The following is a 23,331-nucleotide window of genomic DNA, read 5'->3' on the forward strand; positions in this document are numbered from 1 at the left end:
AATGGCCCCAAGGAAGTGAGGATGATCTGTAAGAATAGGGAGCAGAATGCAAAAAATGACCTATGCTTTCAGTGTCCTCACATACAGAGTAGAGCCTTCCCTGTAGCAGGGACTCGGGAACATAAAAAGGTGTGCAGATCTACCCTGGGATCAGACTCTCCACTCTTCATTATTGATTCAACTCTGCAGTCTGTTCACTCAACAATTAAAATCACTTACTTCTTGCTTGTGCTAGACCAGTCGTTTGAGAGGGGCTGAGGAGGAAAGGTAAAGGAGGCATAGGATCTGGAGCTAAGAAGATTCCAGCCAAAAGGCCCCAAATGAATGTCCCTCCTGGTACCTAGTACACCTCCTAACTGAGGCTCACTCGCCTGGGGGCTTTGTAAGGAGATCTTTGTTTGGCTCTGGAAGAGGTCGGCTGCACACTGTATTTTGCTCATTCCAAGCAAACAAGCAGTAATGTAATGGCAGGAAGCCTCGTAAAATGGTTATTTCTATTCCCGGACTGCTCCGAGGTTCCATCTAATTTATAAACATTGTTTTATGAAAAATTGAGATCATTCTTGGAAGTGCCCACAGAGAGTGACCTTTGCTTGTTTTGGTGCTGTGTTTGTGTGTGAGCGCGTACACTGCTGTTGTTGCTAAGGAGGCAGTAGCCAGCTCTGGGTAATGGCTGCCTTTCCATTCTGCACATTTCCTTCTTCATGGGGGGGTGGGGGCAAACCAGAAACTTCTCACCCCAAACCTAGTGCTCCCCACAAAGACAGAAATGGAATAAGGTTATGAAGGCAGCTGCTGAATGTCTGAAGCAGGCTGGCCTTACCCACAATACATTAAAGAAGAGTTCAGGGATTCCAGGTGCTTCCAAACATAGGAATCTTGCAGTTCTTCATCCGTTTTTTTTTTCCTCTTCTTCTTCTGAGAATTGGGCCACTGGTACCAACCTGTCTGATAGGATTTGCATCAAATTCTAGAACTTGGAGCTGCTAATAAGTGTGCAGGGGAGGGGTGGAGGAGTGAGTCTGAGATGGGAGAAAGCAGAGATCAGGTTTAAATCAATTGTGGGAGTGCCTGATCCCTCCTAAAACTGAAGAACAATTGGAACAATATGACACAGAAATAAAAATCATGAGCAGGGCTCACCTTTCAGCTCTGCCTCTTTGCTTCCTGGGTGGCCCTGAATCCACAACTTAACCTCTGTGTACTGCGCGATTTTCTCAAATGTCAGGAGAACACCTGTATCCACTAAGTCTGCAGACATTCATAATGTGCGTGGGATACATAAGAGTCAGCTTTGGGGCACACTTGGTTTGGCTGCTTATGTGGAGTATTCTTTCCTCCAATATCTGCCTAGATCATGCCCCAACTCCTTTCATGTGACTTTCTACTCAAACATCACCTCAGTCCTTCAGTCATCCCCACTCACACTTGTTGTAAAGAGCATCCTTTGTATTTCCCCATCCAGCCCTTTCTGGCTCTCTGCGTTAACCTGACATTATATCACACCTGTCTTCTCATGTAACTACTGCAGTTTTACATCCCACCTTCCCTAATTAGAATTGCTACGATAAAAGTCCTTTTTTGTGTTTTTGTTGTTAAAGATTTGTTTTATATGTATGTATGTGTGCTTGCCTGAGTTTACGTACATCACATGCATCAGGAGCCTGTGGAAGCCAGGAGAGGGCATCAGATCTGCTGGAACTTGAGTAGTTCCAGCAGTTGTGACCCCTTATGTGGGTGCTGGAACCCAAACCTAGGTCCTCTGCAAAAGCAAGAGTACTCATAAATGTTGAGTCATCTCTCCAGCCTCAGACACTGTTCATCATTATACCTCAAGGTCATACTGATGCCAAACACTATTATGGAGACTAAATATGTAGTCAATAAATTGATGTATATAGATCCTCCAAGTATGTTTTCTGAACTAATTACATAATTGAGAAAAATCAAATTCAGTCTAAATGTTTGGAAAAAATGCCACAATAGAATTTGATAAACTTGGTTAAACTCGTGATGGGTGGAAAGTACACTGTCTCCTAATGTTCATAGGTGTCTCTGCTGAGGAGTCTCCTACCAGGCCTGTTACTTCCTGGGTCAAATTCTGACTCTCCTCCTCCTTTTTATCACACTAGCTATAACCCTAGAGCTACTTTAGAAGTGACTCTTTTGACCCTGGGATGATTTTTTTGCTTCTTTTTATGGGACTGGAGCATCGCAGCAGGGAAGCATCCCGCCACCCCTCCTCTGGTGGCCCTTGGAGGAGGCTGCAGTGGGCTACAAGGCTCCCCAGGGGTTTTGCTGGAGCCAGCACATCCATGTGACCATCACACATAGCCAGATCATATGAAAATGAACTTGGAAAGCAAATTCCAAAAAGGATTGATGTCATTGGCCCCAGGGGTCCTTGGGTGGGGCCATGTGGGAAAGCAAGTCTTTTCATTGATCTGGCATGGCCCAGAACCAAATAAACAAGAAGTTGACTGGGACATAGTAAGAGACACAGTACCAATGAAATACAATGTAAATGGTAACTCACAGACTCTTCAAGGCTGTTGACTTCCAGACTATGCTGAAGTAGAAGTTAAAACAAAATAAATAGAAAACAAGAAGCTTGTCCAATGTCAAACAGTTTATGGTTCGAAGAGCTGAGATTAACCCCCAGAGTTCTCTGTTCTTCGATAGATTATAATCTCATGTAAATTAAGGAGTAAATCTAACTTGCTCACTGTGGATTCCTCATCATTCAGAAGAGTTCTGGGTGTTGACATATTTAGGACATTCCATAAGTCCATATATACATTGTTCTGAGAATTTCAGTCAGGAAATAAAAAAGGAAGTCAAAGAATCAGAGAGAATGGAAGCTTGGCTGACCACAGTAGTTATTCTGAGCTCTTACCAAGCAAGCTTTTCTGTCCCTAACTTTAGTTCTCTCAACCTTCATAGTTGTCTCCTGCCATCCACCAGTAGGTCTCAGGCTCTTTCCAGATAGTTCTAGAATGTTTGAGTCTGTTGCATTGCATTGTTCTGTTAAGAATCTCTGCATCTCATTTCTCCATGTGGGGCCTATTGTTTTTAAAAAGAAGCCATTATTGGTTTTGTCATATTCGCATTGTGCCAACAGGTTCACTGAATCCAGTTCATCAGTGGACTAGAGACAAGCTGAGCAGCTGAATGGACTAGAGCAGAATAGATAAATAGTTAACTAAGACACTAGAAAAAAGTAAAACAATAGGCAACATTGTGTGGGGCAGAAGGTAGATTCCTAGGTACAGCTGTGGTATGGACTGTGAGTCTGCACTTCGATTGCCATCCTGATGAGCCAGATTCAGATGGCTCAAAGTCTTCCCACACACTGGGTACCAACTCTCAGGCAGGAGCCAAGAGGTGACAATTATCGTCAGGGATAGGATTCAGTGTAACGGTGGGAATTCATACATTTACTTGACTTTCTTGCATATGACTTTTGTCTAGACAATGAACTCATTGTTCAGTGCTTGTAAGTGACAACTCAATGACTTGACATGCCTTTCAGAAAGGTTTGGTACTGTCCTTTTGTGTGTAACACCTGGTGCCCTTTTTTCAGTTAGCTAAAATCTAACTGAGGATGTTAGTGTTAAGTTCAGCCACATTTCCCATTTCAAATTAAATATAACAACCATAAATTAATTTAATTGCAGTTGATTGTTTGATGTACTGTTTTACAGACATGTAGTTAAGTATAAAAAAGAATGTTAAAATTATAGTGGGGTTTTTTCTTTTCATGCTTTGGAATCAAGATATGTTTCTTTCTGAGTCTTCAAACATTTCTGTAGGACACAAATCATCTTAGGCCTTAGATAATATGTCTCTAGTTTTGCTGACAAAATTTCTCTCTCTCTCTCTTTTTTTTTTTTTTTTTTTTTTTTTTTTGGTTATGAGAGCATGTTAGCAAACAACTGAAACGAGCCAGGGGTGATCTTAATAGGAATATAAGTATCTTGACCGCTAGGGGATTGTACATAATCTACTTTATCATGTTTACATTACCTGCCTGTCTCTGGGATTGATAGCCATTATATATCATGAGAAAGATATCTGGATGCCTCCTAGCTTCCACTCATACTGTTTTATAAACAGAAACAACCTTGCCTACAAACCATAGTTCAACATAACCATTTGGCTGATAAATCTAAACTACACGACTAGCTGTATTTGAACAATTAGGAGTATTCATTCATGGACCAACAAAGACGGCTCAGTGAGTCATGGTACCTGCCACTAAGACTGAAGACCTAAATTCGATCCCCTGGAACCACATGATGGAATAGAAGAACCAAATCTTCCAAATTGTTCTCTGACCGCCACAAAAGTACAGTAGCATGTGAGTGTGCTCATGCCACACACTCACACATACACACACACTGAATAAATAGACATTAAAAAACAGATGATCCGGTATGATGAGAAAATTTTTTGTTAGAAACAAGTTTTAATTTCACCCATTTAATGATGCCAAAGGGATTGACACACAGAACAATGAGATTCTGGAGCTTCGTGGTAGATTGTCAAACAAAAAAAATTGTATGAAGAATACATCTATAATGATTTTGGAAACATTAAAACAAATTCTATATGAATAAATGAGTCAGTTCACAAGTAGAAAATATTATGGGTTGTATAATCTACTTTTGATATGGGCTATTATTTAGAAAATATGCAATAAGATAAAACACAAAAAGATTTTGTAAATAGAGCCTTACTTTCTGATTTAGTTCCCTCTGACACAGGCACTAGAGTTAGGTACCTGTCTATGCAGTTCTGTGTACATTGATTCCTGGATTATCTGTGCCGTGTCTTCACAGGGCTCTTGTTTCACTATTGAGACTTTATCATACCAACTCACTTTACCCAGCTACCTCCTGTAGACTGAAATCATATCGTCTTATATCCCCAGGATCATGCCTGAATTCCAATTGTTTTTCAAGCAGCTGCCTAATGACAATACAGGAAGTGAATAGGTTTTAATGCTACTAGGAAGCCTAAAAGGAGCATCCCAGGGGAGAAAAACATAGGAGTCTGAACAAAGCAGATCTGGCATTTGTTCTTGTCTACCTAGAATCCTGACAGAAGATAATGAACAGTGTACGGATTATGTAGGTACATTTTTACATGCATTGTGATGCACTGGGCATGTGATATCAGTGCTCATGGTTTGAGCATAACCTGAATCCTGCTACACCAATCAATGGACTGGCATGAATCCCTCTCAAGACATATGGCTCTTCCACAGTGCTATACAACAGCCTCTAGCTGAGTTTGGTCTTTGTTTTATCCTTGTCTAACAACCAAGCTGAAGGCCAACATGTAATCGTGTTTCATACCTCCTGTGAAAAAGGATGATGCATTCATTGAGACAATAACTTTTTCTCATACCCAAATTATTCTTTTAGAGTAAAAGCGACTTAATTTAAAACAATCTAGCTCTCATAACCATAGAATTTCTAAAACATGATTTCTAAAATTCTTTAAGAAAAATAAAGGTGGAGAATTACAATACTATTAAGTATGGATGTTTATCTCTTTGTTTAAATTGATAAATTTACACCCAATAGCATTGGATCTGTAGTTAAATATATTCAACAGTTAAATATATTAATGTATTTTTATTTCACCACATCGCAGTTGAATATAAAAGAATTTTCTCCAAATCTGTCTAAAAGATGATGTCCTATACAGAATGCTTATGGGTCATTAACTTTTTAAACTGCTTCAAAAGACATCGTCTTGGTCAGGCATTGTATATATCCCATGCATTTGCTGTCTTACATGCAGTTATCAGACAGAACCAAGAAAACATGATCTGTGTGGAGTTGTATCTTCAGTTTATTCAACAGTATGTTTAAACAGAAGCAAGCAAATTGGAAGTTTTAAAATAACCTACATAAAAAATTTGAAATCGCACATCCAATCAGAAATGGACTTACTTTTCATTTATTTTTCAGCCCCATCCTTCCTCTTACCCCCTCCTTTAATTATGTCTTCTATCTGGCTTACTTCTTATTCTCTCTGATAGGTTTTAGTCTTTTAGAAGACAGCTTTCGAAAAATGATATACAAATCATTTTACCCAGAATGCAAGGAAATTTTATATATTTTTTACAACTTACATGTTAAAATTTAGTTATTATTTCAAAATGGTGTTTAGTCATCAAGTTTTTATGCAAAATAAATTTAAGAAATGATGTAAGACAATTTAAAGAGGATCCTAAGTATATAATTGTAGTAGGATCTTTACGGGACAAGAATATGTAGTTTTGAAACCAAACCATAAGGTCCCCACCAGGTTCATCTGGCACCCAAGGCCTGACATGCCATCCCGTGTGTGTGTGTGTGTGTGTGTGTGTGTGTGTGTGTGTGTGTGTGTGTCTCACAGGTGCCGTGCTTGCTCCGACTCTGACACTCCAGCATCAGTTGGATGCTAGGTCTTATTTGGGGGTTTACGTGAGGGAGTGGAAATAGCCAAATTTCTCCAGAATGCTATATTTAGCTGCCTAGCTGGTTTCCCAGTCTCAGACCCGTGGACTAATATTTTTAGTTAAATTTTGGAGAAGAATGACAGAAGTTATCACTTCTTGGAAGCAATTTTTGAAGGGCAGGCCTTAAAATATCCACACTACTTGCTGCTCAGAAGGACCAAGGAGTTCCCAAGCAAGCACATCGTGAAGTATGCTCAAACCCCCACTCCACAGTCTCCATTACAATGTAGTGTGTGGTTACGGTGTGATGGTTAGACATACAAGTCCTGTACTAGAAGGTCTAAATTTGAAACTAAGCCATTGTTCCTAAGCCCTGCGCCTCTGTTTCCTCATTTGTAAAACATGGCATAATACAAGTGACTCCCTTGAGTGTTGCCATGGAGATGTGCTAGGTCAATACAGGTGAAACACTTAGCTATGAACCTGCTGTGCTGGGGGATTTCCGTTATTAAATTTATCTTCCAAATGACCCCTAAAATATCAAAGTTGCACACATTGATGGAATGCCACATGGTGTTTCTGTGGCTGTATTCATTGTGTAATGTTCAAATCAGGTTGAAAATGTCTCCTCAAATACTTACGTCTTCATAGTGAAAGCATTTAAGTTCCTCTTTCTTTTGCACCATGAAAGTATGTTAAATGTTCTGAGGAGTCCCACTTAACCTGCTTGTTCCACAGCTTCCAGCCTCACCTGACTTTGTGACTGTCTTTTTCACGTATAGTTCTTCAGAATACTCGGTGGGTCAGTAATTTGGGAAAGATTGTGTTTGAAAGCCAGGAGCTCTGGAAGCAAATAGGTTGGTTCCTCCTAGGTCCTTTTCTATGTAAGGGTATGCTGCCCCCAGCTGGACAGAAAACAGAGCCATGCTCATAGGTGTAGTGAGAAAGTGAAACAAAGTAACAATCGATGTTTGTGCTTAGGCTGTGTTTTTACACAACTCCCAAGGCGTCCTTTAATAAAACATCAGGTGTAAAAGTGGACCCTTGCAGGCAGAGGATTCAGCCAGAGCTAAGGTTCTAAATTCGTCTCATGAAAACACAATGCTTCATAGAAGAAATCTGTGCATACAGAAGATAAGGGTATATATTCATAGGTGATCAATAAGTGTTTGCAGAATATATGGCTGCCTAGTGGTTTCTTGACAAAGAGGGACAGAAAGTCCTGAAAGCTCAGGGAACTGCTCTGGACTCTTTTGACCCTCCAGGTACTCTATGATGTGACCTTTTCCTCTGGGAGGGGCCGGCACTCATCGAGGGAGGACATAAGCTCAACACTGAGCACACTTGTAAAGATACAAAGGTACCAAAGAGCTGGCTACCAAATTCAACTAACAGAAACAGCCACCCTCGTCAAAGCTACATGGCCCTGTAATCCAGTTTTTCATCGAAACAGCAACATGATGAAGTGGAGATACAGCCACAGCTTCTTCACAAAATCATCTCAGAGGTTTTCTGAGACCATCCACTTCCACTTCTGAGACCCACCTTCCACGCACACGGTCCTTACTTCCTTTTGTTCCCTACATACTTCTCTTTTTATTTGACTGCTGAATATGAGCTCATTTGTTAAGACAGTTGGGAATATACACATACTAACACCAGAGAAAATAGATTGAGCGCCAACGTGGGCAGGGAGCTTTGAGCATGAGCAGTGGGTGGGTGCTGGCCTCAGGCATTGCCAGTCAGGCAATGGAGAACCCTACAGGAGGACCAAGAGGAGGGTAATGGGGTACATGTTCTGTCCACTCTTTCCCTGTCTGGTCCTGTGTTCTCCCTCCACTCACAGTCACTGCTCTTCTAACAGGTCTTTCACCATAAGTATGGGACCTGGTACTGCCTCTCCTTTTTTATTTCCTTGGACCACATCTATTCCTTATATCTAGTCTCCTCCATTTACCCTATCCAAGCAAATGCCCTGATTCCTGCTGAATCCTGATAGATGCCAGAGATGTATTTCAGAATCCATTGGTTAAATTCTTGACATCTATGGGCTATGGTTCCCCCAGCTAAAAGGTTAGGTTTACTCTTTATAAGGAAATAGCAAGGCTTAAGTAAGTGAATATAAAGATTGGCACATTAAAAAAAAAACCCTCTCAATAGAACTAGTCAAGTATTTCATTATTTTATCTGTGCAAAGAGATATTGGATGCACATATACAGTATGTGTAAATGTGATTAATTAAATACTTTTCCTTTGTAAGAATTTTCACACAGTATTTTTCAAAATCAGGAAAAATTTATTTGTGAGCAAATCAGGTCATTGGAGCCAGGATAACAGGGCATCTGAGTGGCTTTGGTGCCCTACCCTGGGTTAGGTAGGTAGCAGATTCTCTGGTTACAGATTGACTCATGTGAGCATCTTCTAGACAGGCTGGGAGCCCCTTCCATCCATGCATTTCCTCCAACTGCTAAACACAAGAGCCAAGCCTCAGACAGGCACCCAAGGCAGGTATCAGCCTTGTAGAGTTCTCCTGTGGCCCATGGACTTATCAGGAAATCTTTTTTTTTTTTTTTTTTTTGTCTTCCTCCCTAAGAGAAGACTCGAAAGCCCTCTTAACATTGAGAGCATCATTAAGGACAAGGCCATAGCCTCACTGGCAAATATGAACTCTGACCTTTATATAGTTATCAAGCTGAATAACCTGGAGAAAGTTGCTAACCCTCTCCATGTTAAAGAATTTTAGTAAAGTGTAATATACATGTATCTGTGGAGATACATATTGAGAGAAGATGTGTCTACCAAAATGCATGGCACCCTCAAGTGATGGTATCTACTGATGGCAGAAATAGAAGAGTTCCCTAGTAAGTGTCCCTGTCTTGTGGAGTGATCAGAGAGCATCTCCCATATCTACAGATGCCTTGTGAGAAGGGACCAAAGATCCAGCTACCTCACCAGCATCCTCTGCCCACTACCATGTCAGAGAATTCTAAAGCCAACTGGAGAGAATGTAAGGACCCATGTGTGGCTCCCAGTTGACTTCAGTCTGGACACATGATGATAATGAGGGGCCGCTCTCTGATGGGCACTGCACTGAGACCTTCACGAACATTTTCTAGCCTAGTGTTAAAAAAAAAAATCTAGGTTATTACAGCTCCTACCATTGCCTCCAGTCTCCACATGATGAGGCTAGGACTTGAGACTACTGAATGACTTTCCTGAAGTCACATTATCTATAAGTAGACTCAGCTATTCATCTGACACAGCATGATCTCAGAGGCCCCACACTTAACACCTCTGTCCTATTACCTCAAAATGTGGTAAAGGACAATGGAAAAAAGAGCCACAGGCTCTGTGGGCCAAGATGGGTTTTGGTAGAACTGATTCATCACCAAACCAACTGATCTGGTGGCTTCAGGCATGTGGCATGTGTTAGAGACATAGGGGTGTCTTGTAGACCAAAGGGTCTCAACTCTGACAGCATATGGCTATAGCCGCTTTCCAAAACAAAAGCAAAAACAACAAAAAACCCTATGCCTGGACATCACTGAAAGAAATTCTGGATTAGTTACTCTGGGTGGAGTCTTGGCATAGAGTTTTAAAGGTCCCATGCAACTCTAATATGCAGCCAGTGGTGAACCATGGTATGGCCTCCCCTTGCCCCCGAAGGTGCCTCTTAGTCACATGGCTTCTTGGAATCCTTGAAGGACTGGGTTTGTTTATCTTGGCATTTGATTCGCAACTAATTAGATGATCCTCATAGGCTAGGCAATAACACATTGTGTAAATTCTGAGTTGGGACACTGCTTTCCATAGAAACATGAGACTTCTCAAGGAGGATATTTTTCTCTATTTCTGACCGTAGTCAAGTTTCCTTTGCAAAATGGCAACATCCAAATATCTTTTTTTCCTGCTAATTATGTATTGAAAAAAATTGTCTTGAAACATTGCAAGGCAGCCAACACCATTCAGTAAATTACACCATGTAACTGGCTCGGGCCTCATTAAGCTTGCCCCCCTTGGCCTTATCGAGGGAACAGCCACTTCCCTCTACAAACCCTCCCGGGAGTAGATTTCTTCAGTTTTCCCTGAAAGGTCAGGGCAGCCGCCTTTCCCTGAATCCCTCACCAAGCAGTGATAGTTCAGCCATTTGTTATCTTCTTGTGTTGTTCCCAGGAGGCTGTGCACTTACAAATTAAAGATGTCTGCAGTTTCGGATAATTTATATTTGGAAAGGAAACAAAATAACTTTATTTTGAACAATTGCATTCGTAGTGAATCCTGCCGGCCATCCACAGAGCCTTTCCCTTTGGCTTACCAAGTCATGATTTTAGGTGTGTATCCTCTTCTTCCCCTGCACCCCACGCATGCTCAGCACCCATTTGTGTTAATGTCCCTCTTCACTCCTCCAAATGCACTTTTGTCTTTCTCTACTCCAACCCACTCTGTGTGCCTGTTCTGGAAGTAGCCTTGTGTTAATGGCCCCCTTGCACTGTGACTTTCTGAGTGAGCCATTCTGCTGGCTTCCTCCTTGACTAGAAGTCTCAGGCTCACAGGCTCCCCCTAGAAATGGACGAAGGCACTCAACAGCAATGCTCTCCATCCACATCTTAGGACCTACGTCCTAAAATCAGCTTCCCATTCTTCTAGCCCAGGAAGCACCAAAGGTCAGAAGTTGGCGACCCTGGGTTCTGTACCACCTCTTACTGACCTTTGTCTGCTCCTCATAGTCATTTTATTAAATTCTACTGTTTTTACTCTTTTTTAGCATATCTTCTGCTTCCTGCTGAGACCCTAACTAAGATATTGTGTGACTCATGTCTCAGCTTCAGGGGATGGATGGTGATTGGTCCAACCTCATCTCAGTATCAGTTACCAGTTATCAGTTCAGGCAATCAGCACTTGGCACTCCAGTAAGAAATAGTTTGACAAGGATGTGAGCATCTGATTGCTATCCGTCAGTTAGTTAGAAAGACAAGGAAGTGCTTGGCCTCAATTTATGCCACCAGTTACCTTGTAAGCAAGAGACACTGTTAGCAAAAAGGAACACACTGATGGGATGGATAGAGCTCAGAGTAGTGACAATGGATCATGCCTATCAGGGCTACGAGCTTACATTATAGAAATAAGGCATTTCCCTAAGGGTTAAGCATTTTCTGCTTTATCTTTATTTGTTTGTGTGTGTGAGTGTTCTGCGATTTGCTCCCAAGGGAACAGGAGCTTCTGCAGCTTTAGTGGTATCTCCCTGATGCACAGAGCAAGTACTGTCATTTCAAGTATTTCCTGCTTATGGTCTCATTTGGTTTTCTCAGTGATCAGATTAGTGATTGTAGTTGTCGTAAGTTGAACTCATTAATAACAGTGCCAGGCAATGTTTCTGAAGTGCTTTCCCTATAAATGTTAGTTTTATTCATCATCACAGGAAGTCTCTCCCAGGCACTGTGATTATTCTGAGGGCATGGGGACAGCCGAGACATACTCTAGCCGCTCAATTCCTACCTCATAATGGAGGGGAAGGCCCATGAGACTCCAAAGGTAAACAAAATGTCAAATTTCACAGAAAGTGGAAACTCCGAAGATTTTCAAAGACCACTCCCTAGAAGTATAGTACCAGAAAGCAGCTGCCATAAGTGGGGTGGGAGGCTCTGACCAGCTGAGCTGTAAAGAGCTTTCATGGACTGGTCGAGCCACCTGCACGTTGGAAAGACAGTTCCGGGGGTGTAGCTTTCATGAGCTGTTAGGCATGTTGGGGTGAGCTTTTTGATGATGCAACTGCTGTTCTGAGTCATCTCTGCTCCTATAAATCAGCCCTCACGCATACTCCTGTTAGTGACCCCAATAAAAACTCATTCCTTCACCAGGCTGGCTTCGGTGTGATCATTGGTCTAATGGGGGTTCCCTTTCCGGAGTGAGTAAGACATGTGTGTGCTGCACCTCCCCAGGGAAAGCTTGTCATATACATATCTTTCCAAAATTCCAATAAATAATCAATTGGATATTTGAGGATAATGGTTCTTTTTAATTATTTATTTATTAATTAATTATTTTGTTTTATGTATAGGAGTGTTTCCCTGCGTATGTAACACGTGCATGTGGTACCTGTGGAGGCCAGAAGAGGACGTCAGATTCCCTGGAGCTGGAGTTATAGGGGGTTGTGAACTACCACGTGGGTTCTAGGAAACAAACCTGGGTCCTCTGAAAGAACAGCAAGTACTTTTAATAACAGAGTCATCACACCTCACAAAAATGGCTCTTTAGGGGGAAAAAAGGTAATGTACAAGGAAGTTCGTAAGGCAACCGGCTTTGTTTGCATTAAAATTTCTGAACAGCTCACTTTGAACAGTTCCTCCAAGGCACAGGCTTTAAGGAAAGGTCCAAAATGTCCTATGTCGAACTCCGCTGTGTCTCCTGATAGCATTGAACCTGCGAGTTATGGGGATCCTTCTCTTCTAGAGACTAATTGACTAAGACATGTCACTGAGACCATCAAAACAAAAGCCATGCATCCTTCGCTGCTTCCATCTGCTTCACCTAAGTGTTTTACCCAGTTAAACTGTGTTTCCTTCTAGAACACTGCACAGTAAGACCCAGCTCCCTTCCCAAGGTGAACAGGTTCCTGGTGATACTCGTGCCTATAGAATAAGATGGTCTCCTACTTCCGGCAGGTGTTTGGTGTTACTTCTGGTCTTCTGCCAAGTGGCAATACATGGTATCTACACAGACCAACAGCCTTTGGGCTTTCTAACAAGCTCTCTCCTTTGCCTATAGTGGCTGCAGTAAGAACCCTAGAACCAACAATTCTAAGAAATGTTTGCTTGTTAAATCATGTCTTATACAATGTCTTCTCAACTGACTTCAGTCAGAAGTGTTGTGCTCTGAGATGGTATGGCCATTTTTCAGCTCCAGGATCTATAAATTACATTGTGCTATGTGGCTCCTTATGGTTCTCTCATAAAAATGTTGCCATTGGTTTCAATAGGGAAAGAGAGGACTAACACATTCTAGATACTTAAGTACTTTGAATGCACTCTTATTTAATTCCTTACCAAAAAAACCCTTAAGGTATGTATGTATAAATGTATCATTGGTTACATACCATGCAGTGAAACAGCCAGGATGTGGACCTAGGCTTTCTCCAGACTACTCAGGCTAGTGTGTGAAATGGTTTTTCCTGGGTATAAATGAACAGGGGATCTCAATTCACAACTGTCTATGCATTTGGGGCTATAGTGTAGCATGTGTACTGACCTGAATCCATGTTCGTATGCCACATACTGTAGCACGAATTGTTAGAAGGTCTTATTAATAAAAAACAAACCCGGAGCCAGGATTTGGGGTGAACGCTCAAAGATCAGAGAGACAGAACAAGCCACAGCTAACTTCACCTCGCCAACTCTCAGCCGATCCTGTTTCCTCAAACTAGAAACCTCTGAGTCCTCATTCGGAATGAATCTCAGCTGAACTGCTGCTAAAAGCCTAAAAGCTTAATCAGACTAGTTCCTGGTCCTCACGCCTTATATACCTTTCTGCTTTCTGCCATCACTTCCTGGGATTAAAGGCGTGTGTCACCATTCCTGGCTGTTTCCAGTGTGGCTTTGAACTCACAGAGATCCGGATGAATCTCTGCTTTCAGAATGCTAGGATTAAAGGTGTGTGTGCCACCATTTTCTGACCTCTATATCTAGTGGCTTTTCTGTTCTCTGACCCCAGATAAGTTTATTAGGGTGCACAATATATTGGGGAACACAATATCACCACAACATACTCTTAGGAAAGAAAAGGGTCTGCCTGTCAAAATCCCACATGACTATAACCTTGGTAGTATTTATTTTTGGTACTGATAAGCAGCTGTTTGGGTATAGATGAGCAAGCAGTTGCTCTGTTGAACTGTTGGAGAGGATAAATTATAAGCTATAGGGTGGAGGGATGGCCAAGAAGGGTGCTTACAGAGCGATAGTGGTCCATATTGATTTCCTACTTGGTTAACAGCTAGTAGTTATAGTCCTGTGTTTTCCTTGGAAACCATGGAACTACACAAAAGAGATGTGCATATATCTAAATGGAGAAAGAAAACATGAAAACTAATCACTTCCTTAGATAAGAGTTTGTGGGTATGAATCTTGAAAGGAAACCATTCCGGAGCTCATGTGAGCAATGTATGACATAATCATCATCATGGCTGCCATCATCATTGTCATCATGGCTGCCATGGTGTCGTCACTGCCTCTGCCTTGGTGTTAAGGAAAAGTTTGCACTGGAAATAACTTCTTGATTACTATTGAAGAGAGGCAAGTGGGAAAGAGAGATGGGGCAAGAATTACAATGATTAAATGAAGAATGATTGTGCACCTATGATTATGGGCAACTGAGCTCAATATCATGAATTACAATGATTAAATGAAGAATGATTGTGCACCTACAATTATAGGCAACTGAGCTCAATATCATGAGTGAAACTCAAGAGCCAGTGAGAAAACATGCCTGTCACCTCTTCCTAGTCATTGGCGGGGGACCACGTGGGAAGATATTCATTGTCATGCACTTCAGGTTCACCATAATGGAAAGTAAGTTTCCTCAGAACACAACCAGACTTGGAAAAAAAAGTCCTTAGGAGCTGGAACTCTGACATATCACACCAAAGAAGAACAGCTCAAGAAATAAACCAGCCACTGACAGCATCAGAAATCAGTTGTTTTAATAGGACAAGGTGCAGTAGCTTACTGGATACACAGAACTTAAGTATCACTCCATGAAATGCAGGTACCGTTCTTGTCGTCATTTTGTAGTTGAGAAAAGGACAGAGATGTAATATAGTGGCTCATGCAGGAATAGGTGTTACTTGGTTGAGCCAGGCATTGAACCCAGTGAGCCTGACTCTAAAATCCATGCTATTCTATCTACCTTTAGCTGGCCTCAAAGCAATGATTAGTCCTCCTGCCTCAACCTCCCAAGTGCTGAGGTTGTGGGTATGAACCGCTATGTCTAGCTTCTTAATCTATGCCTGCTTCTGTAGCTCCAGTTTTTATCCATGCTGGATAATTTTTTTTCTAGAAAAACATACAGGTTGGTTCTCATAGCTTCCTCTGCCACTTGATTTGAATTTTCCTGGTCAGGGCTAGTGATAACAAGTGATCACAATTGGCATTCTCCTAAACTCTGTATGTGTGCTCACTCCCCTTATCACACCTATGCAGTTGGGTCTAGTGTGTTCCCTCTGCTGATGAAGAAGACAAACTACAGGAGATAAAAAACTTGCTTAAGGCCATATATTCAGTGACTGAGAAAAGCAGCCTCTGGGACTTCCTTGCTTAATTGTTATGTTCTGCTGCCTCCCCAGTCAGCAAAGTGTGAAATACAATTCTGAGTAGACTGCAGCCTCTGCAGTGTTGAGAACTGCTTTTAAGATGACAGCTTAGTACACAGAGCCAATCCAGGACAACTGACAGACCATCCTCTCTACCTGCTTTCTTTATAACATCTGAAGCTTAGTACACACAGCCAATCCAGGATGACTGACAGAGCATCCTCTGTACCTGCTTTGCTTTATACAGTGGGAATCATGACACACCCTTTCCTTTGATCCATGCTTGCACACATCTGAGCCCTTGTGTTAAGGCATACGTATATAAGCTGGCACTAGACTTGGGAATATCTTGCTTCATGTGAATTTCCCTCAGGCCAAATCATCTTGTTTTTGGAAGCAGTTCTGGACTATAGATGGTAAATCTTTCTTCAAGTGGTTAAAAGAGGGTACTGTATCAGTAAATAACATCTTCACACACTTGGGTCTTTTCGATTTCAATAGTATTTGTCATATATAAACTATTGAAATAAAGAAAAGAAAATCAGCAGCCAAAATCAAATTAGAATTAACTTCAATCACATCACTTTTTTTCTCTTTAAAACAATGCCTTTTGTCCATCCTCTGTTGCTTGCTACGACAATCACCAAAAACTGGGTCAAAATGCACACACACACACACAATAAGAAATGGAGAAGATTATTTGGGCAAACACATATCATATGGCAAGAGCAGAACCCCTAAGAAACCCAGCCAAACCGGTTCTTGTAGCAAGACCTCGATCAAGAAACCCATTTGACACATTAATCATTCAAACAATTAATCCAAAAGCCCTAATCACCTCTTCTAGTACTATCTGTTCTCACCTCTTAATATCTCATAACTAGAATTAATTCCAACATGAATTTTGAGAGATATAAGAGATAGTATAAGTCGAAGAAAAAAAGTAGCTCCCAGCCTGGTTCCCAGTCTCAGTGACCATTGTTGACATTCCTAAGGCTAGGGTCTATTTCTTCTATGGGCTAGACATATAAGCTATTGCTATCTTCTTAAAACTGAAAATGTGGTCTTTTCTTCATTTTGCAATGTGTTCTAAACTTCCTTAGTCAAAATTTATATGTACAATATCCCGTTACATTACATAGACTATAATTTGTCTAAACAACCTCTTCCTGATGGACACTTGGCTTGTTTCAAGATACTTGCTAAAATAACACATAAGCTTCCTTTTGTAGTGGGTGGTGGCTTGATGCAGAGACTCATAACCAATCAAAGTGCTGAGTATAAGTAAATGTGAGTGCTCAGCTGTGGGTGGGTTGTCTAGATCAACCTCTCCCTATCTGAAGCTCAGGGAATACAACAGAAGAGGGAGTAGAATGTAAGAGCCAGCAAATGGGGAGCTATTCTACTTTCATTCTGTTTCTGGGATAAAACATTCTGACCCAAAGCAACTTAGGGAGGGCAGAGCTTATTCCAGTTTACACGTCTAGGTAATCAGTCATTGAGAGTAGCCAGTGTAGGAACTTAGGCAGGAACTCACAGCAGAACTACAAAAGTAATACTGCTCTTTAGTTTCCTTGGCTAGCTTTCTCAGACAACCCGTGTTCACTTGTCCAGGGCTGGTCCCTCCTCCATCAATTAGCTATCAAGACAATGTCCCACAGGCATGTTCACAGGCCAACGTGATGGAGTCAATACTTCATTTGAGGTTCACACTTCCCAGATGATGCTAGGTTATGTCAAGTTGTCAATAAAAACTAAATAGGACAGGAAGAGAGCCATGAGGTGGTGACTTCTGAACACGACATGGCCACTGCACACATCAACTCACAGCAGCTATGGCTACCTGCACAAGACTTGAATGAGATCAAGCCAATCAAAATTCCAGCATAGATGGGGACAAAGCCCTTGAGGCACCACCCCTAGTGGATGCATAATTGTTAGTTGATGGCTGCCGAGAGAGGGATAGTCACTCTTCATTGGAGATGTGGCTGCTGGTAGGTTGTCCACACTCCAGTAGATGGCTCCATGCCCATGCACAAATGGGTAGTATGAATTGGACTCAGAGTATTTTTAGTAACAATAAAAAAGAGGGCATGAGTTAGGAAGTTGACAGGGTTGAGAGCACTAGAAAGAGTTGGAGGGAGGTAGTGGCTATGATTGAAATACAGTGTATACATATATGATGTTTGCAAAGAATAAATAAGAATACCAATTTTAAAGGGAAAGAAAGGGAGTCGAAGATTGTGAAGGCCTTCCAATGGCTGCCAAAATATGGATATTGAGAAGAGCAATATCAAATCGATAGGTCCTCTTCCACAAACAAATGGGTGAGGAAAGGCAAGATGGGAGGGAAGAGGGAGAAGCAGAGGGGCCCTGCCAATTCTAATGAGCTCAGCTCCATCCTTAGCCAGTCAGATTGGTTTGATCAGTGAGTTCCAGGTTCAGAGAGAGGCCCAGTCTCACAAAATGAGGTGCAGAGCAATTGAAGAAAACATTCAACATTGACTTCTTGCCTCCACATGAGCACACATACATACAACCACATGGACACGAACATAAAACTAACTCTGTCTGTCTGTCTGTCTACCTATCTATCTATCTATCTATCTATCTATCTATCTATCTATCTCTTTCTCTATATCTCTGCTGTGTGGAGGACTCTGACACATCTCTCTTTCATCTTTTCCTTTCTTGGAAGTGAACAAGACCACAAAGGAAGCAGGCCTAGCCTCTTTTCAACAAGTCATCTCACCACTCCACTACCCCCTAAAGAAAAAACAGTGACTTGGTCTCTAATATCTCTATCCTCTAGCTGCTTTCTCTATTGAATGTCCCAGTAGGTTGTCACTTGTCATATGAGGATATGGAAACTGAGCTCCATACAGCTGCAAACATTGTCCTTCATGGGGAATTCCTTTTTGAGCTCTTTGGCTTTGGAACACTGTGGGCCTCCTAGCTCAAGGCTGGACTCCAGTAACTCAGAAAACACCTAGTGGTGGAAAGCAAGATCCATCAGCGCGATGCTTATTCTAGGGGTTAGAACTGGAGATTGATTCATAGTACAAAGACCAGGGAACAGGAGCTGTCCATGGTCCTGGCCAGCATTGCCCAGTGGGTGTTTAAGGCCTTGGTCTACAACCTCTGGATGGAGTCTGGAGCTGCAGAGGTTGGTCCTTTGCATATTTTATAATCAGATTTTTTCTTCCCTTTTAGTTGAGCTCTTTATATATTTTAGCTAGGTGATATATATATATATATATATATATATATATATGAAATGTTACACTTAAATCTTTAATCCATTTTGAATTGCTTTTCATACATATGAGATAAAAGCCAAACTATATTCTTCTGTATATGTATATTTAGCTTCTCCAATATTATTTTTAAAAGTTTGTCTTCCTCCCTTGGAATATCTGTGGCAAATTTGTCAAAAATCAGCTTACCATGAATGTGGATTTTTTGCTGGGATCTCTCTTCTGTCCATTTGTGTATATGTCTTTTTCACATGATAACACCATGTCATTTTGATTATTAAGGTTTGTAGGACATTATGAGATCAAGTAGTATAATGCCTCAAGCTTTATTCTTCTTGTTTAAGGTTTCCTTAGCTAATGAGGATCTTTGAGGAGCCTGTGAATTTCAGGATTTATTTTTCCAACTCTGCTAAAAAAGATCAGTGGGGTTTAGACAGGGATTTCATTAGATCTGTTAATCGCTTTAGATTACATGAACATTTTAAATTAATTTTTATTGATTTCATACAATGTGCTTTAATCATATTCACCCCAACTCTCCTCCCATGACTCCTTCCTGATCCAGCTCCACCTCTGCCCTAATCCCTCCCAACTCCACATTCTCTTTATTTTTTCAACACCCCACCAAGTCCATTTGTGCTACCCATATAATCTTGGCTGTGGAGGGGGAAAAGCATCCTTAGATGGACTTTTTAACAATATTACTTCTTCTAATCCATGAACATAGGACATCTCTCCATTTCTGTGTGTCTTCTTCCTTTTTTTCATCCTATACTGCAGGGCAGAGAGATAGCTTGGTGGGTAATGTTCTTGCTGTGTAAACATGAGGTCCTTAGCTTGATCCCCATCACTCAAGCAAAAGGTCGGGTGCAACTGCACCCACTTGTGATTCCAGCATGGAGAAGTGGAGACCAGAGAATCATGGACTACTTGACTCAAGGTTTAATGAGAGACCCTGCCTCAAAAAATAAGGTGGAGAATATTAGAGGGAGATACCCAACATTGATTTCTGACCTTCAGATGAGCAATAACAGGCACACAAATCTACATATGCATATAATTGCACACACACACAAACACACAGGCATGCACACACGACACATGCACACAGACCCCAGTAAGTAAGTAAGTGAGTGAGTAAGTAAGTAAGTAAGTAGATGATAGATAGATAGATAGATAGATAGATAGATAGATAGATAGATAGATAAATGTAAAAGAAAGAATAACCTGGGGATGCTCCTGGACATCTTGCCCAGTAATTCTAAATGGAAAGAGATAAGAGAATGCTCCAGGTTTATTGTTGATGCTACAACTGATCTGAGAAGAACGCTTGAAGAAGCACCACATAAATCCCCTAAGACTTAACTGCTTTAAAAATAGATTGTGCACTATGGAAGAATTTTAAATCACACTTTTAAAGACAATTACATCCCCCACTGCATCTCATATGTTACATATATTCATGTAAAATTCATAACCAACAGAAACCAAAGTCTGTTGGCTCCCCACAACTGACTTCAGCTATCACAATGATCCATGCAGTGGGCTGTGCCCCTGAGGCTCTAGTTTGTGTCACAAGATTTTCCAGCTAATGGATTTCTAAAGTAGTGACAGAAATATTTCATTCAAAGAAGCGTTTGAAACTTTAAAATGTTGTGATATTGATATTTTTCTCCAGCATAAATAAAATCCTCACTTTTCTAGTGGATTTACTATTTTAAAATGTATCCAGCCATTTTTCCCAGCATTCAAAGGCTTTCTACTCTCTTTAGCTAATATCTTCTGGATCACAAGTTCTTTCAAAGTATTTCTCAAACATACTTGAAAAATAACATGAAAATGATATCAAAAGTTGTGGGACCAGGATTGGTTGAGCAGATCTATAGTATGCAGCATAGTATACATAAATAAAGCTCACAGAATGTTTTATATAATTATCTAAAACTTTATTGTTCATAACTATCTTCATAGAGTCTCAAATCAGAGGAGATTTGCATAGGCAGAATAATGAATCAGTTCTCAGAGCCATAGTGAATGAACACAGAAGCTAAGCTTCATGGATTGAGATCTGTACAGAATGTAACAATTCATTCCTGAGGATAGTCTTATGTTTCACACTTAGCCATATATATATTCCATTAGGGCTTACCTGGGAGTTAAAAACAAATAAATGAATCCTGAATGATAAGAATCACAAATTTTTATAAATATTGGTGAGAAGTGAGAAATTACATTTTAAACTAAATTGAAGGTTAAAGATATCTAAATCAAAGATGACTCTGAAAGATCTACCACTGGAAGGGTTTAATATACTTTCATTTAAGAGAATTTTGATTTATTTGGTGATGTTTCACTGTGTTAGCAGAAGTAATAAAAGCCAACATTTCAAATTAAAGTTTTTCTTTTCAGATGAAAGGAAGTAGTTATTATATTTCTATCAACAGATTTTTGGTTGACCTCCCAAGTTCTACCCATGACATCATTTTCTGTTCATGATTTGATTTTCTGTAGGGCACTGCAAAGGATTCCAAACTCACCTAGAAAGAAGAACAGCACAAAAGTGAGCCACTCATTAATAAATGCAGAGCCCAATAGTGTCAGTGGGATGCATCACTCCAAACTTCAGAGCACTCACAGCTTAGTTACAGAGCCAACACTAGCTCAGGTTGTATGAGTAATGAGTGCTAGGATTGTCTAAATAGTTTGCTTCCTCTCACAAGCTGTTTCCTGGCTAAAGGGGTTTTTCTAAGCAACAAGTTAGTTAAGCAAACACCTAGGTCAGTGCACTCTTCTTGACATACCTATCCATAACAGCTTCAAGACTCTAAGTATTAAAAACCTGATGGAATGGAGTTCATTTAAGTCCCCGATGCCAGAATCACCTGAGGTTCCAAGCCTCTGCACAAATTTAGGAAGTTTAGTTTGGGACTATAATTCATGACTATAAATATTTTTTAGCCCTTGTGATGGTTTGAATAGGGATGGCCCCCATAGGCTCAAATATTTGAATGAATGGTCAATTAGGGAGTGGCTCTACTTGAGAAGGATTAGGAGATGTAGACTTGTTGGAAGAGATGAAGCCTTTAGAGGAAGTATGTCACTGGGGGTGGGCTTTGAGGTTTCAGAAGCCCAAGCCAGGCCCAGTGGCTCACTCTCTTCCTGCTGCCTGTGGATCTGGATGAAGAACTCTCAGCTACCTCTCCAGCACCATGTTTGCATTCCGGCCACCCTGCCCACCATACTGATAATGGAAACGAAAAACTAACTGAAAATTAGATGCATTAGGAACCCCAGGTGGTTTGGGCATTACCTGCCTGTGTCGTGTGATGCCACCTGACTGTAGTTTTGGTTCTGGACACATAAGATGCACATTTTGGTGCTTTGCCAGCCATCATGCCGTACAACACCCACAAACTCTGTCTCAAACAACTGGGGTTATATATGCAGCCATTATATATTATGAATTGCAGTGTTTTAAAGGTGTGTAATTTTTTTTCTGTTCTTATAGAAACATGATTTAATATATAAAACCACTTTTAGTGATTCCCTGCAGTCATTCCTCACCCATTCATTCAAAAGCTCTCAATAGCTAATATAACCCTTATGAATAAGACTAGGGTCTAGGGACTTAACAGAAAGTCTGATATTTAGCTCTGCTCAGGTCTAATTGGGGACACAGAAAGTAAACAATTCTACAATGGTGAAATCCTCTTAGAGGAAGAACAGCAGGACTATAAAGACAAACAAAGGATGTACAAGCCAGTCACCCTACAAGTCATACGAGATGAACTGGCTTTGGACATCTCATGTAGGCATGGAAGAAGAATATTTTAAGCAGAAAGGATGCCTTGGGCAAAAGACAGGAGAGCGGGCAGGGACCAGAACCCGATCTGTGTTGCTAAAGGGTAATTTCAGTGGCCATAGTGAACCAGGTGTGAACAAGACAACCAGAGATGTTCCCAGAGGAACTGTTATAATTAATATCCAGCACCAAGGGAGAGCAGAAGGCCAGCAGCAGTAGATGAGTTGAGTATGGGCAGCCAATGCAGCAGACAGAATTTAGTACTCAGTATAAGAGATTCCAGGCTGGGTGATATCAACTGAAATTTAGAAGAAAAGAGGCAGGAAGGCAAACGATGAGGGAGAATCTGAGAGTGACAGGCTGGGTGTGGGAAGGTGGAGTAGTGGTGAGAGATGGGATTGGATGCCAGAAGGTCAAAGGCAAAGAGGCAGATTAGGCAATTTGCATAGTTCTTTTCCTTCCAGTGAACCTTTGGCAACATGTGGAGATGTTTCTTTTGTCCCTGTGGGACAGGTG

General features: G+C 41.0%; 1 protein-coding gene across 1 annotated transcript in view; it reads right to left on the minus strand.

Annotated features, from left to right (window-relative positions):
- Nucleotides 1-21,111: 21,111 nt before the first annotated feature.
- Nucleotides 21,112-23,331, minus strand: part of Pah (phenylalanine hydroxylase) — a 56,932-nt gene continuing 54,712 nt past the window's right edge. The window contains exon 13 of the mRNA XM_059245400.1: nt 21,112-21,550. Coding sequence (XP_059101383.1) covers nt 21,504-21,550 — 47 coding nt within the window. The 3' untranslated portion in view covers nt 21,112-21,503. The remainder of the gene's footprint in view (nt 21,551-23,331) is intronic.

The sequence above is a fragment of the Peromyscus eremicus genome, chromosome 18, assembly GCF_949786415.1.
Source record: "Peromyscus eremicus chromosome 18, PerEre_H2_v1, whole genome shotgun sequence".
Lineage (NCBI taxonomy): Eukaryota > Metazoa > Chordata > Mammalia > Rodentia > Cricetidae > Peromyscus > Peromyscus eremicus.